The sequence below is a fragment of the Oreochromis aureus genome, linkage group 22, assembly GCF_013358895.1.
Source record: "Oreochromis aureus strain Israel breed Guangdong linkage group 22, ZZ_aureus, whole genome shotgun sequence".
Taxonomy (NCBI): Eukaryota; Metazoa; Chordata; class Actinopteri; order Cichliformes; family Cichlidae; genus Oreochromis; species Oreochromis aureus.
In genome coordinates, this window is record NC_052962.1 from 38,091,460 (window position 1) to 38,106,723 (window position 15,264).

General features: G+C 43.9%; 1 protein-coding gene across 6 annotated transcripts in view; it reads right to left on the bottom strand.

Annotated features, from left to right (window-relative positions):
* Positions 1-67: 67 nt before the first annotated feature.
* Positions 68-15,264, bottom strand: part of LOC116317225 (F-actin-uncapping protein LRRC16A) — a 31,571-nt gene continuing 16,374 nt past the window's right edge. For 4 of the 6 annotated variants that reach the window (XM_039605563.1, XM_039605562.1, XM_039605561.1 and 1 more), the window contains 30 exons: positions 15,082-15,155; positions 14,581-14,656; positions 14,297-14,385; positions 14,029-14,123; positions 13,631-13,717; positions 13,441-13,544; positions 13,244-13,321; positions 13,077-13,153; positions 12,780-12,884; positions 12,271-12,512; positions 12,086-12,185; positions 11,946-12,000; positions 11,648-11,820; positions 11,247-11,315; positions 11,058-11,151; positions 10,875-10,973; positions 10,573-10,701; positions 10,341-10,463; positions 10,080-10,255; positions 9,782-9,869; positions 9,523-9,675; positions 8,798-8,864; positions 7,741-7,985; positions 7,514-7,629; positions 6,474-6,993; positions 6,155-6,197; positions 5,824-6,015; positions 5,554-5,691; positions 3,303-3,455; positions 68-2,851 (listed from right to left, as the gene is read on the bottom strand). In XM_039605563.1, the coding sequence (XP_039461497.1) occupies positions 2,742-2,851; positions 3,303-3,455; positions 5,554-5,691; positions 5,824-6,015; positions 6,155-6,197; positions 6,474-6,993; positions 7,514-7,629; positions 7,741-7,985; positions 8,798-8,864; positions 9,523-9,675; positions 9,782-9,869; positions 10,080-10,255; positions 10,341-10,463; positions 10,573-10,701; positions 10,875-10,973; positions 11,058-11,151; positions 11,247-11,315; positions 11,648-11,820; positions 11,946-12,000; positions 12,086-12,185; positions 12,271-12,512; positions 12,780-12,884; positions 13,077-13,153; positions 13,244-13,321; positions 13,441-13,544; positions 13,631-13,717; positions 14,029-14,123; positions 14,297-14,385; positions 14,581-14,656; positions 15,082-15,155 (3,870 nt within the window). In that variant the 3' untranslated portion in view covers positions 68-2,741. The remainder of the gene's footprint in view (positions 2,852-3,302; positions 3,456-5,553; positions 5,692-5,823; positions 6,016-6,154; positions 6,198-6,473; positions 6,994-7,513; positions 7,630-7,740; positions 7,986-8,797; positions 8,865-9,522; positions 9,676-9,781; positions 9,870-10,079; positions 10,256-10,340; positions 10,464-10,572; positions 10,702-10,874; positions 10,974-11,057; positions 11,152-11,246; positions 11,316-11,647; positions 11,821-11,945; positions 12,001-12,085; positions 12,186-12,270; positions 12,513-12,779; positions 12,885-13,076; positions 13,154-13,243; positions 13,322-13,440; positions 13,545-13,630; positions 13,718-14,028; positions 14,124-14,296; positions 14,386-14,580; positions 14,657-15,081; positions 15,156-15,264) is intronic. The other 2 variants (XM_039605566.1, XM_039605565.1) reach the window with 2 other exon arrangements.

Consider the following 15,264-nt stretch of genomic DNA (forward strand, 5'->3'; position numbering starts at 1 on the left):
TGAAGGGAGGGGTGAGTGAGAGTGCCCAACAGACAGGCGTGTAAAGAGAGCGAGAGAGAGAGAGAGAGACAAGTAAAATAATATTTATTGGTATAAACATTCAAATACAGAAATATCTGACAGTGTGATGTCACATTTACAGTAAATTTATAAAAACAGATAAAAAAGAAAAACCATCACCAAGTATTTCAAATGAAAAAATCAAAACCGAGTTAAATCACATGATACAAACTCCTCTTATTCTATAAACAGCGTCTTAAACATGTCGGCTCATATTTACATAATACATCAGTGAGGGCAGCAGTACATGAACAGAAATCACCTTGTTTGTTTTTTTAAACACTGAACCTTTATGGACTCGTGATAGCAGAAGAGTAACAGATGGTGACATTTACAAAAGGCAGTTTGATGTTTCGGATACACGTTCGCTCATTGCACTGGTCATTTTCATTTAGATATAACCAAATAAACATTACAGGACAGTTCACCTCCAAGTCAAATTTACCATTTCTTCCTCTGACCTGTGGTTCTGCTTTTACAACTATATTATTTCTTTTTAGAGAGAGCAGCTGCAGAGGTGTGATCTCACCTCGGGGTGCTCAAAGTGCCAAAAAGTACATTTGAATAGCTCGGCAGTGATGCGTCTTTCCAGACATCATGACCGGCTCGTCAAAAAACCCTCTAAAAGCCGTGAAGAGAGCAGCTTCACGTAGGAACTGTTATTCCTACAATAGTTCCACCAGCCCAGAGAAGCATGCAGACAACTAACATTACAGCTCTGCTGGACTCCAACAGTGTTTACATCCTGTAACAGGAATCAGCGTCCCATCGCAGGTACATGCTCTGTTGGATGGTTGTAGTTTGGTAGAAAGAAAAGAGTTCCCACATGAAACTGCTCACAGCAAAGTTTGTGGACTTCATGAGTAACAGGGTCGTGACTTCTGCAAAGAGGTTTTCAGGTGTATTTTCTTGGTGCTTCAAGAACTACTGTGCACTTCATGTTCAAGAAAAACAAAATAACTAAAAGTGGGGAACCCACACCAACACAATCCAGATACAGATATACAGAAACACAAGTGGGGGAAAACATGCAAACGTGAGTTTGGGGTGAACTGTTCCTTTAAATTTTGGACCTCAAATCTTAATATTACCCTTCTCCTTGTTAGCTTACCTTTGCCTGTCTTTGAGCAAATAAATAAAAGGAGCATGAGCTGCTCTCTGTCTCCACCTGCTGAGGTTTTTTGCTGTGTTCACATCACGTGAAATGAGTGTAGCAGCTGTTTTTTTGGGTTCAAACCCACTGTTCAACTGGGCTGCAGGCCAAGCTGTGGATGAAATGAGGCGTCTGTATCATTTCCCTCCGCGGTGACTGTAAGGCTCTAATTGGAGGTTTGCAGTCGGAAGTGAACGTGGACCAAAGCAGCATTTACAGTCCAGTCGACATAAACGCAGCATCGACTCACTGTTCCTCTGACGCTCAGCCTGTGTTTATGTCGCTAAAATTTTACATCTCGATCTTGATTAAAAAATAAAAATAAGAAATAATCTGATGTGTCAGGTTATTTCACCCTGGCTCTAATCAAATACACTGCATTGTTTCTGGTTTAACAATCGTTACCTTACTCTGTATTTTGTCCCGATCCCACAAAAATCCTAAATGAGAACAGCAGGAATCATCTCAGCCTGCTGGCTGGTTGTGGACATTAACCCTTAAACTTAATTCTGTGTTATGACATTAGAGCTGGAGTGCAGGACTTTTACATATAAATCAACATCTGTTACATTGTTACAAGCTAATACGTTGCTGATATAAAGCATCTCCAACCTCCAGTCACACTGCTTTTAATGTTCCGGGCCGGAGTTCAGCTTGTTCCTTTTCTGCTGCCTGTCTTACTCCAATATCCCAAAGTCCATGGAGTGGACTCTCTCTCAAACACACGCGTGTCTTCGAGGAAACATCATCGTCACAATGTGCAGTGTGATTCGTAGTTTTATGTAGTTTGTGGCCTAACTGGGTGACATGCTGTACTCGGATGTTGATCACATTAATCAGCAGTGACAAGCGACGAGGGGAGAAACAGCAGATGTGACTGAGAGGGAAACATTTCTGATGCTCGGTAACAGGAAGTCTGTGTTCAAAGGAACAGTTAAAGAAGGCTGCAGGTATGTGTGGGATTAATCTCGCTGTCAGAACGGAGCAACGAAAAATTGTGTAAACACAAGTTTTCGACTAGTTTGGGCCAAGTGTTTGCAGCAAGCAGCTGCTTTGAATTTGCTGATTTAAAGATAATAAAGAAAGATTTGGAGGAAAAAAAAACAAAAATTTTGTCTGCTGGCAGTTCAGACCAAACAGCTTCGACCTTCTTACAGTCGCACAAAAACAATAAGTCAGACTCATTTTCCTCAGTGCTTCGGACTAAGTGAGCTTTTTATTGCTGAGTATGTTTATCTAAGCAGCCACAGATTGTCTCTGTACCAGATAAAACCCATCTGCCTGCTCTTTATGGTCCTAGAGCTTCGGACAGAAACAGCGGTGGGGTTGTTTTGATGTGCACGTAGCCGGACAGCTGGGACTAATCCGAGGTCGGGAAATTCCCACTGATAACAGCATGACAAAGTGTAGCGTCCGCTGCACGTACAAAGAAAAATATCTACATCTGTGTCTTTGTCCGTATGAACGAGATCGGCCTCCTTAAAGGTGGCTGAGCAGGATTTAGGTGACTGCAAACACCTTACAGGTGTCACACTGAAGTAGTGTCGTCACTGGACTCGTCCTCCGATTTGTTAGACTTGAGATCGACCTCTTCATCAGCTGGACTCAGAGGTGCGTCAGACAGAGATGGAGGCCTCACTGCAGAGAAGGGAAAACAATACAAACATAATAAAGATGGTAATAATAATAATAATGATGATGATGATGTACTCTAACACCACCTCAAGCCTGTGAAATACAGTCTGTATATTTTACTATGAGGTTTGTTTGTTTTTCTAAAAAGAGGATGTGATTATTATTCATACAGTACGAGACCGGATCAGCAGGGAGGATGCTGCGAGCTGCTGTGACCTGAAGTTTTGCTGTCAGATTACTCGTGATGTTCTGGGCATTAAAAACATCTTTTGATGCTTTGCACTCTGAGCCGAAAGCATAAATGGTTTCAGCTCATCTCTGTAAACCTGATGAAAAGAAGAAAAAAGATTGACGTCTCTCCTCTGTCTGATGGGAGAGAGAATACAGCAGATCATCCTCCTGACTGATCCATCGAGCACCAACATACAGTGGCTGTAAGTGTGACTGGTTGTACCGTAGGCAGGGAGGGACTTGGTGCGCTCTCGGTTGTCCTCGCTTGGAGCTGAAAGGTTGACTGTCCTCTTCAGAGATGACGACCGTTGGCTGCCCGCGCCAGACGCCACGACGGATCCATCAAACACATCGCCGTCTGCGGGATTCTCACCTGCTGGAAGAGAAGGATATAGGATCACACGGTCAGTAGAGACTGACACGAATTTGAAGCTGAAAACTCTCAGCGGTCTCATTTAATTTCTCAGGGTGGACGTGAACAGCAGACATAAACTACCGAATGCAAAGGTAAGTGTTGGAAGTCAGAAGCTGCTATCCTACAGGATGAAGACAGTATCACACAAACTAATGAAAATTAAGAAGGAAATAAATAATGTGCCAAAAACTGCAGTTCCTCTAATGGCCACTTGAGGGTGCCCACTAAAGCGGCTCCATAGCCTCCTATGTTAAAATGCAAACTTTGTTTACAGCTTGATGCAAAACGTGTCTCAATAATCCTTCCATAATAACTTTATAGTAGATGACTTTTAAAAAACAGTTTTTTTCATTATTGAGTAAATTTTAAAGCAGTTTAGCGTTAGTGGTGCGGGTCCTTTGATTGACAGGTGTCCCGACCCCTACTGGACCTCTGCTCTGTGTTTCCTGCAGTCGGTGCCTTTTAAGACATCTTCAGAGAATAATATTTGACAAATAACACATCTTACTGTACGAACAGATCAGTCTTTCCTTCAGTTTTGGTGAATATATAATCTGGTATATTATTTGTGTGTTAATTAGCACTAACGTGCAGGCTTGCATGTATCTACACCCATAAAACACATAGAGGCAAACTGATAATCAACCTTTTTAGCGTCAGCTGATGAGCTCTACGTTGTCTTGTCCAAAGAGTTTAGATTTTAAAGAACAGGATTGTGGTGATCCTAAAGCTAGTGGGTGTAACCATGACGATGACACTGACCTTTTATATACTGTATGCTTTAAAAATAAGATATTGAACGAGGTTTTAAAAAAAACAACTATGTGGTTCACACTGAAATATTCTGTAACACATGATCAGCTGAAACACACTCACACTGAAGTGTGCAATACACTCTCCTCCAAACGTACAAATTACCTTTTCTTCTCGTCTCTTTGACTTTAAAATCACATCTTTTTACACAACAATTAAAAAGAAAAAAAAAGAGAAGAGAAGTCGTCTTTTTTTTTAATCACGCAGCTGAGTCGCTGTTTTAAGGAAAAACACTGAGTTCCTGTGAGCGGTAATTACACAACTAAAGCATTAAACTACCAAATCCCCCGCACAGTGACATTTGGACGTATCAAGTACAGGCTGGGATTGAATGCATCTGCTTTAAGTGTGACAGACCATCGCTTCAGACGTACAATGTGCGTGGCGTGTGGAGGCGTCAAATACGGCCCTGGAAGCTTTCATTAAACATGTGGAAACCTGTTAAAATAAGTGTTGTGTGTTTAGCTTTGCCAGAGCGGCGAGTCGTGCGACGCGCGAAGCGTCTCAGCAGCCGTGGCTGTCTGACATCGTCTGAGTGACCGCCAGTGCCGTTAGAATTTAAACCACCTTATCAATAGAAAATAAGTAATAAGTAAATAATAACTGAACATTTGTATATAATTTACTCACTGAAATAATGTTTACAGACTGAGAGCGATGCCTTTTAATAAAGAATTAGAGGATCTTAATTACCTTCATTAACCTTCATTATTTATATGTTTTAATTGTTTATTGATAGTTATTACATATATCGAGGTTATTCTGCAACAACTGGTGAGTGTTTTTAAGTTAACAAACAGGACTGTGTGAGAGTCTTGTGTCACCCTTCATTTGTTTAATTCTACTAGGATAATGAAAACTAGGTGCTGCTATTCATTGAAACATCTGCAAATATCCATGCAAAGGAAAGGAAGCCAAGATGATCCCGCACTGCTTCAAATTATGCTGAGATCTGGCTCTGGGGAGGCCGATCCATGATCCTTGTGCTGAAAAATGAAGCTGCTGTCAGTCAGACACTCTGCAGACTCTTCTACATGGTGGACCAAAGTATGACTGCATTTTTCTGTTCATCGGTTTCATCAGTCGTGACAAGATCATGACTGTGACTGGACCCAAAATGGGTGAAAAAGCAGACGGTGTCTGATGAAAAACTTTTTAAAACGTATAAGGAAGCCTGGTTCCTTGAAAGCAAAATATAAGAAATCAGAGTGACTCACGACTTTTGCACAGTGCTGTAGATACTAACCATTCTGGGGAGAGAGAGCTTCTGCAGGGTTGCTGCTGGTACTCGCTCGCTCCTGTTCTGACGGCGCCCTCTTCAGGCGAGGAGCAGGAAGTGGTGCTTTGGGAGACCAGCTGCCCGTTTGAGCATTGGCACATTCATCTGACACAGAGAAATCAACTAGTCAGACATCTGGTTTGGTTTTAAATGGGAACTGCATATATTTTCATCTTTGATGCCCAACAGAGAGAGAGCTTCAAAGTGGTGGTCTTGCTTCTCCCTCTGTCTGCTTACCGGAGACGTAGGTGCTGCTTGGTCGGGGGCTAGTTGGGCTGAGGGGCCCAGAGCTGCAGGCTGCCAGGGGTGCTTTGTTAGCCTGGGGTGGGGGTGGTTTCGGGGTGACACCGGGTGGCTTAGCCCTGGGTGTTGGCTCTGGTTTAGACTCATCAGTGTCTGCTGGCACTGCGGGATGGACTTCTGACTTGGCTGCAGGAAGACGATCGTCAGCACAGAGACAGGAGGCTTGAAACATCCCATTTATCGTGGAGTTTTAAATGGTACAAGTGGAGCCCTGCCCTTCATATTTAGCATCATCTGAAGGTAAGTTGATATTAAAGACACAAACCTTTGTCACCGTCCACCTTGTCCTGTGTGTGAGCTGACTCAGTCTGAAACCAGAGAAAGACATCTTTCATTTCAGTACAAGTCACTGAGTGCGCTCCTACTGGCCTTTTCATTAGGAACACCTGTGCAGTACGGCTTAAGTCACTGCTTAATTTTGACACGAGTTCTGACGATGGGATAAATCTATCTTACTACTGCAGCTGCACTCAGCGGTAATATGGTACTGGTCTGTTCCTATTATTTTGTCCAACCATTAACATTCATGTCTTATAATATAACATTTTGGCTAATGATGCATCAAAACTTTAAAGTCCACCTACTTTCTTCCCAGCCATTCTCTCCTGCCTGGCCTTCATCTCAGCCATCAGGTCCATTCCCATCATAGGAACTCCGATGTGTCGGGGTTTATGGGGGTTTCCCTTCTTCTCCACTTTCTCCACATGTTCCGTCTTTTCCAGGTTCTCCTTATTCTCCACGTTCTTCTTTTCTTTCTCCTCCTCTGCATTTTCGGTGGCAGCTGGAGACGCCTCAACCTCAGAATCTGTGTGGTTTGAAGAGTGAGACCTGTGGGGTTCCTGCTCGGGCTCCGGCACAATGGGACAGGTTTTCACAGGCGATGTGGGGGATCCTGGTGTCGTCTCCTTAGTCACTGGACACGGGGAAAGGGGTGCAGCTGCGGCAGAAGAGGCAGGTTGAGGTGGGGCGATGGCGGCAGATCCGTGGCTCTTCTCTGAACGGGACGTTCGTTTGATGAGATTAAAGAAACCACTCTTCCTGGATTCTCGTTTTTTATCTGCTCCTTCCTGAGTGCTGGTGGACGGACCTTTCCCAGAGGGAATTCTGGAGATGATCAAAATAAGGGAAGCTAAATTTATTCAGCCTCAAAAGTGAATTTGATGCCAAACATGTTCAAATTATAGGAAAACCATAACCAACATGACCAACTGTGGGAAATGATCACTTTAATGTTACTAAAAATAGGGAAAACAATGTTTATGTCTCTTTGACTTCTCGGCATGGAGCCTTCATCCTGGAAAATATCCAATCCTACAGCTGATTAGCTCCACATAAGGACGAGGTGAAGGAAATCCAACCAATACGTGGATCTGCTAGTATCCAAAACTCGAGAGGACAAAACCCAGCTGGCCACATGTAGGTTTCTAACATCCCCAAATCATCATCCAGCATGTTTTTAGCCTACAGTCAAAGGTAAATGCACGGTAGGCTGGTATATTTGTACTTTAGCAAACTGCTGTTCTCAGGTAAAGTAATGAATTGTTACTATTGTAATAAGTTACTTCTAAAAGTAAAATTACTTAAAGACTGAAAAAATGTAAAACAGTTCTGGTATGATGCTCACTTGAAGCTGAGTTTAATGACTTTCTTGGAGAAGAAATCATCCAAGCCCTCGTCCAGCTTTCCCATAATGCTGTTCTGCTCTGCTTCCTGTGGCGCTGAGCTGCCCGTGGCCTCCCGCTGAAAGAGACAAACAGAGATCAATTACCTGCCGATGAGTTTACACAAAGAGCACAAAACAAACCACAAACATCCATCCCGGAGGTCGATTTGGGGATGTTAGAGACCTACGTGTGGCCGAGCGGGTTTTGTCCTCTTGGGTTTTGGCCGGAATTTGGTGTGATGTTCCAGAGTTTTGTGCTCCATGGGAGGCAGCTCGGCCAGCGGGGCTGATTTTGCATCCTGTGGAGTCGGGGGAGGGGGGAGGTCTTCATAGTACGCTGACGTTCTGTCCAGCTGTGAAGGAGAAGGAAGAGGAGGGTCCTCGACGTGGATAGGTACCTCTTCCAGAGCTTTGTCGAGGTCAAACTCCAACTCTGACAGGCAAAGAGAGAGAAGGAAGCAAAGCCTCATGGGAATTTCAAAATCGAACAAATCAAATACCAGTGCTGCAGGTCCTCACGCTAAAATGTTGTTAGATTTTGTTCCACAATCATGGATACACAAAACATGAAACAACTAGAAAACAGATACTTCTGTGTTCCATTTATACTGATCTGAATGTAATCCCAGCACAATGTACTGAATGTTGTTGTCAGAGATCGACTACATACAGAGGGCGGGGGTATCACACTCATCGTCCATCACATACAGTTGCCTTAAATAGGTTGGACCAGTGGAACTCCCCTTTCTGTCCTTTTAATTACCAAGAAGGAAGAAGAAGTGCAAATTCAACAGAATGTCTTGGTTTTTCTACATGATAAAGAAATGCTGCAGTGGTCACTGTTCTGTCCTTGAATCCTGTAACTATGACTTTATTACTTTGGTGTAGTGTGAACGGCCATGTGGGAGGTCTTTATCTGTAGAAAGAAAGCTAAAGTCTATGTCCTTCTTCACTTACCATCCACTGGATTGAATTAAAGTCTTTGCCAGGCTGATTCTGGTCCCCGAGCCTGATGTTTGACACCCCTGGTCTGAAGCCTTATAAGGAGCTGTATTATATTTTATTTTGAAGAGTTTCTACGTGCTTAAACTTCAGTCTCATCAGTGACTAATAGTAATGAGTAGATTTGTTTATCTACTTTTCCCCGTCTGGATGAAATGCTTGCCGACTGTCTCCATATGGTTTATTTTCCACCTCCTCCAGGTTCAAAGGGTCACCGGCGTGCTGACTCAACATGTTACTTACCAAACGCCACAGACACGGGCCTCAGCATCCTGACCAGAATGCTCTTCCTCTTGGATTTGGGTATCATCTAAAGAGGAAAAGTATTTTTATGAATGATTATTTCTTATTAATACACAAATACGTGGACCTCTCATGAGATAGTCTTATGTACGGCTATAAAAAGCAAAAAATACAGCAGATTTGGTCTTAGCTGTTATCCCCATCAAGGTCATCTCATAGCGCAGTGCTAACAACGCTCCCAGGTCTCTGCTGTATTCACACAGATCTGTCCCACTCTTTGAGGCGACTTCTCCTCCTCCTTTAAGAAGTTTAGACCCAAAGCAGAAAATGTTCTCCTGCCTCTGATGTGCCGTCTTTAACTTTGCATGTTTAAAATTCAATTTGATTTTATTTACACAGCGCCAAATCACATCAGCAGTCCCCTCGAGGCGCTTTATATTGTGCAGTAGACCCTACAATAATACATAAAGAGAAAAACCCAACAATCACATGACCCCCTATGAGCAAGCACTTTGGCGACAGTGGGAAGGAAAAACTCCCTTTTAACAGGAAGAAACCTCCGGCAGAACCAGGCTCAGGGAGGGGCGGGGCCAAGGGGATCACTTTGAAGGGATTAACAAACGTCTGTTTTCTTTTTAAATCCCGCTTCAGGTAACAAGCTTGTGCTAAGTTACTGATGACTTCTAAACATTCACAGCAAATCATTCATATTAATATTTTCCTACCGTGGAGTCCATATCGTCCAGGTTATTTTCCCGATCTTGGTTCTGATCCTGGTCGTAGTTCTCTGGCTGTAAAACTGTCTCGTCTAAGACCTCCATCTCCAGATGGGGCTCGTGATGCACCAGAGGTTGGTCCTTTCTGATCAGATGGTCGGCCTGGAAACAGCCAGAGAAAGATGCGAGGGATAACCAGGAAGAACTCGACGAGGAGAAAAGGAAAGGCAGGCAGAAGGTGGAGGTGACAGGTGGAGAGGACACTAACCAGAGTGTGCTGTGATCTGGACAAAGACTCCAGGATCTCATCCACGATGCGATCAGAGAGAAACGAGGCAACGCCGAGTTTCACCTCACTGTCAGACACGAGTGACAAAAGACACGTGTTACACATCTGTATCGTCAGGATATTAAGATCATACGGTATTAAAAGATTTTACAAATGTGAAGAATAAATAAATAGAGTAAAAAGAAAAGCAGATCTCAGAGAGAGCTCCTGACTTTGTGTGTGCTGAGGATCAGAATCTCTTCAAGTATTTTTAAGGGACTTCGTTTCCATTTCAGACCTGATCTTATTGATGATGTCGACCCCGGACTGCTCCAGCAGCGTGGTGGTGATGAAGCTGCGAGGAATGGTCATCCTCCCCGCACCGGCCTTCAGCAGCTCCTGGCGAAGGCTGCTCTTCTTCATCACATTAGGACACAGGGCCTCGGCAGTATCCACCATGGTCCTCAGCATCGTCTGAGGTGAGCGAGTTAGCAGAGTTTAAGGCTCGAGCAGCTGAGATTAGAGCCACGTTTCAGAGGTAAAAACAGCTGTTCTGTACCTGCAGCTGGTCGTCCATCACTGCTGCTATCTCTCCAGCCATCGACTCCAGTTTATCCTGAATAGCTCCGACACACGTACCTGTGGAGCCTGCACTCTTCAGGTGGTACAGGTTGGGAAGCAGCTGGGATAAAAAGTAAAGATGTGAGTGAGTTGTATCTGGGTTAGTCTCCATGCCACGCACAGGCGTGCTGTTAGTGTTGGTGGATTTGAGGTGAGCTGCACGTTCTTACAGTTTTGGAGTTTCTGGCATCCTTCATGAGGTTCTCGGCCACCTTCATGTCCTTCTGAACGGCGCTGGTCTCTGTGAACCTCAGAGAGTTCAGATGATCCTGCACCCTCACACACATCATGTCCATCATCTGCATCACACAGAGGTCAAAGGTCAATTGTAAGCGATATTTTGAATACTTAATTAATTATTTAAAGTCCCTTTGATCTGTAATGTACATTTAAAAAAAAAGTCAGCATAGATTTCAATAAACACACAACAGTTGTTGCAAAAGACCAAGAGAGAAATCTCTGCTGCGCCTGCCTGCTGTGTGGTGGTGGTGACGATTCCCTGCTGCAGTCTGTACGCCTGCTCCTGCAGGTATTTACGCGTCTCGTGGTTCCTCAGCAGGTACTGCTCCATCTGCATGAGAAAACACGGGAACTGTGAGATCACACAGAAAGGCTCTTTACAAGACCGAAAAAGAGAAAAACCAAAAACCAAAACCTTGAGCAGGGCGTCCTCTGTCTTCTCTGGATTTGCCTTCAGCGCCTGAGCAGCATCCATGATGGGAACAGGCATGAAACGAATGGTGTAGTTCCTGATGGAGAAAGACCACATTTGATTCATTCATACGCCACCAAAGCCGGTGCTGAGCTTTAAAGCTGTGGCAGCTGCGCCTTCCTCGACACTCACTTCTCCAAAGCAGCAGCGACATCCTGCAGCCCCTGAGGGCTGACGTTGTTCCTGTCCCACACCAACGTCCTGCAGATACAAACCAAACATAAAAACTAATCAGCCAAAAAAGGAAAATAACTCGGCTTCTTTTTAGTATCACCTACAAGAAACTTTTAGAAATGAAAACGTTTTTGCTTCAATCATATTTGACTGTTGTCTGAGATTCCCACGCACATCGCTGTAGGACACTAAATCAAATCAAATCACTTTTATTGTCACGTCACATGTGCAGGTACACTGGTACAGCACATGCGAGTGAAATTCTTGCTTCACAAGCAACAGAGTTGTGCAAAAATACAATAACAAAAATCCTCTTCAGCATCTTCTTCTCAAGCTAAAGATGAAACACCTGAGCTCACCTGAGCTTAGTGTTGATCTGCAGGGCTTTGGCCAGAATCTTAGCCCCCATGTCTCCCATGGAGTTTCCACTAATGTCCAGTTTGGTCAGAGAGGTGTTGCTGCCCAGAGCGTTGAGGACGATGGAGAGGTCGGCCTTGAGTTTGGAATCGGCCAGGGACAGCGAGGTCAGCAGCTACAAACAGGGAAGTAATGGACACATTTTGAGTGTTTAAGATCAAAACGGGATGCATTTAAAGCCTTAAATAGGAATTCAGTGGAAATTATGAGATGATGTTTCATAAATCCTAAAAAGTTTACCGATTCCTCTTCTTGAATCATATGAACCAGATTGTCCAGGACCTGAGCCACATTCCTGTGGGAAACGTTACCAGGTGAGTAACTGTGCCACAGTGAAACAAAGAGTGGAAACCCATGTTTGTGGTGTGTCTGTCACCCACTTGGACTTGATGTTGTTAAAGTTTTTGCCCAGTGAAAGATGTCTGATGGAGCGGTTCTTGGCCAGCCACACGAGCAGGGTGGTCAGATCCATATCCAGGCCTGCGTGAGGCAGCACGGAAACATGAATGAAGCAAGATCACACAAAGCAAGTACAGGAGCGGCTTTAATGTCAAAATTTCCACACCATTGTCAGAAATATCCAGACTGGTAATGTTGGGAATCTCAGCAATACAACCCTCCAGGATCTGGGAGCCTCCAGAACGCAGCTGAGAGCAAAAGACAGTCGCTGGTAAACACTTTCCCAATACTTCCAGTTTACTTTTATCTGTGTAGAACAAAGCGTGCTGGAGTCTTACCTCACAGCAGCTGAGGTCCAGAGACACGTCGCTGAGGTTTGGGTTGCAGCCGAGTCCCAACAGCAAAGATCTGCAGAGACACAAATGGATCAGACGAGTGTGTGCTCACACAGAAACGGTGACTTACAGACATCAGTGTCACTTTTTCCAGGTCAGCCTTCCTTTTATTAACATCTGCCTCTGTGTGTTCTGCAATAAATCTCTGAGGTTTCCAGAAATCAGATGAAGGTTATATTGAAAACACTAATAGGGGACCTGTTACGCTCAAACATGACCAAAGCAATTCAAGCAGTTACTTCAGTTTCCTTTTATGTGAAACGTGTACAAAATATCTTACTTCAGAGCCTCCAGAGGCAGCTTGGTTCCTGACAGACTGACGGACGTCAGAGCCTGAGCAGAGCTGAAGAACTGCTTAAAGGACGGAGGGATTTCTTTACACTTCCTGTGAGAGGGCGAGGACACGTGCATTAACATCAACACATCGATAAATGTCAAAGTGACAAAACTATTTGTTGGATAAGATTTGCTGAAGAAGAAATCAAAAGAGAAATGAATGCATCATTAGTGAGTGTAACCTGTGATCAGATTGGATATCTGCAAAGATATCACACACACGTCATTATTAACATCTGACCTGTGAGAAAAGACTGTTTTTGACATGTTGAGGACAGAAAGGTGCTTCAAAGATCCTCTGAGCAGGGACGAACACACCTAAACACAACAAACAATGAAGAAAAATATAATGAACTCAGAACACGACGGAACCACAGAGCCCGACGTTTTAGTTTAAAGTTTTCCGACCTGCTCCAGACAGCAGTCGCTATTGGACAGATCGAGAGTTTCCAGGACGTTTGAGTGACTCAGGAAGCTGTGAAGGTTCTGTGAAGAAAAAAAACACACACAAACTCCTCAGATTATAAAAACAGCCCTGACTGTAGCTCGAGTGTTGTCCAGCCTGATGCTTGATATGAGATGCAGTGGCGAGGGCGACTGCATACCGGGAGGTCGTCCCCTCGGAGGGAGTTTCCCGACAGGTCGAGGTGTGTGAGGGTGGAGGCCACGATCGGGTTGGCGCAGAGAGCCTGACAGAGGCTGTTTACACCTGAAAATGACGACAACAATGCACACTTAAGAAAAAAAAACCTATTCACAAAATATGAAGTCTTCTCAGTGTCCCTGTTTGTTCACCTTTAGGAGACATGGAAGTCCTGGAGAGGTTCACGTGCTTTAGACCCATGGGCAGTTTGGCAAACTGAGCGCTCAGAGCAGCAACGCCTGCAGGAAACAAACGTCAATTTGAAGTTGTTAGACTTTAAAGAGCTGAAAAATGGCCACCAGAGGGCGCCTGACTGCACCTGGATGCCCTGTAGAGGGTTGGATAACCGAACTCTGAACAAATGTTTAACAGATGAAAATAAATAAAACATAATGAGAACTGAATTTAATGTCAGTTCTCATTTGGGATGATGAGAAATACATTTAAGTGATTTTCTACAAGAACATCGCCTCTTTTCTATTCCTGGGATGTTTAAGGCCATGCTGATACGTCATGGCCTGTAGTCTGTGTGTGTACACATTTTCTTAACCTTTGTCCTCCAGCGAGTTGTTGCTCAGGTTGAGTGTTTGAAGCGTGGAGGCGGGGTTGTGTGCCAGAGCGCCGGCCAGTTTCTGAGCAAAATCACTGCAGGAGAAGAAGAGCGAGCAGGCTTAGCAAAGTCTCAACACAAGCAACATAAATGCAGATCGTCAGTCAGAGTCTCTTTATTTACTCTTTACTGACAAATGTGGAGAATATGGAAGTAGAGAAAACGTGCACAGATCACATGTGCCTGGCTCTCTTATTTGACCTCTGACCTTTTGAGCCCAGCATTGTCCAGCACCAGCTCCTCCAGCCGGCTCGATCGAGCCACCACTCTCAAAATCTGGTCGCACACATCTGTCGGCTGAAACAGACGAAACACACTCGGGTCTTAAACTGAATCCCACTCACAAAAAAATAAAGAAAGAATTTTTATTATATAGCAATTTAGTTCAAGATTTATTTAGTTCAAGTCAATTTTAACGTTATGATAAAAACACAGGAGGCCTTGTGTGAAATGCTTTATATCAGGTAAAGCTGGATTTGTGCAGGATGTTACCAGTTTGTAGTCTTTGGTGGAGAGCTTAGTGAACCACTGGTTGTACTCCAGAACTGTAATGATTGGAATCAAATCCCTGAAAGGACAAAATAAATGTGCCTTCATATACAACTGTAAGTCACTTTATTCCACACAGTGACACAGAAAAAAGGACATGAAACACTGCTGTTGTCTCGGAGGCTGCTGCTGCTGGGGGCCGTGTCAGGTTTGGGACTTTGTGTTTGCTTCCACTCCGGTTACGTTTGGACACCAGGTTTAGAAAAAAGACGATGACCTGAGTTAAAGTTTACACCTCATTCACCCAGCACACTGAAAAATGGTCTCATCCATTGTTTTTTAAATGTGATGCCAAGAGGTCCTTTAAAGGTCAACAACCGAACAGCTGAATTTGTAATTAAATGTGTCAATACTGCACATATTCACTAAAATGAAGATAAAACTGGTCCCCTCATATTCAAAGTCACACGTGATACATAATGAGGTGTTGAGTCGTTTCAGTACTTGTTGTCCAGATGAACAAAGTCCTGCAGGTTGAGCTCTTTGGTGTCCTGAGTGAGATAGATGGTGTCCACATCCTGGTGAAAACAAGAAGACACGTGAGGCTGAGAGGAAAGAAACAACACAAACTAGCAGATGTGACAAGAATCTGAGTTATTGCTTCAACATGGACAGGAGAGAATGGCT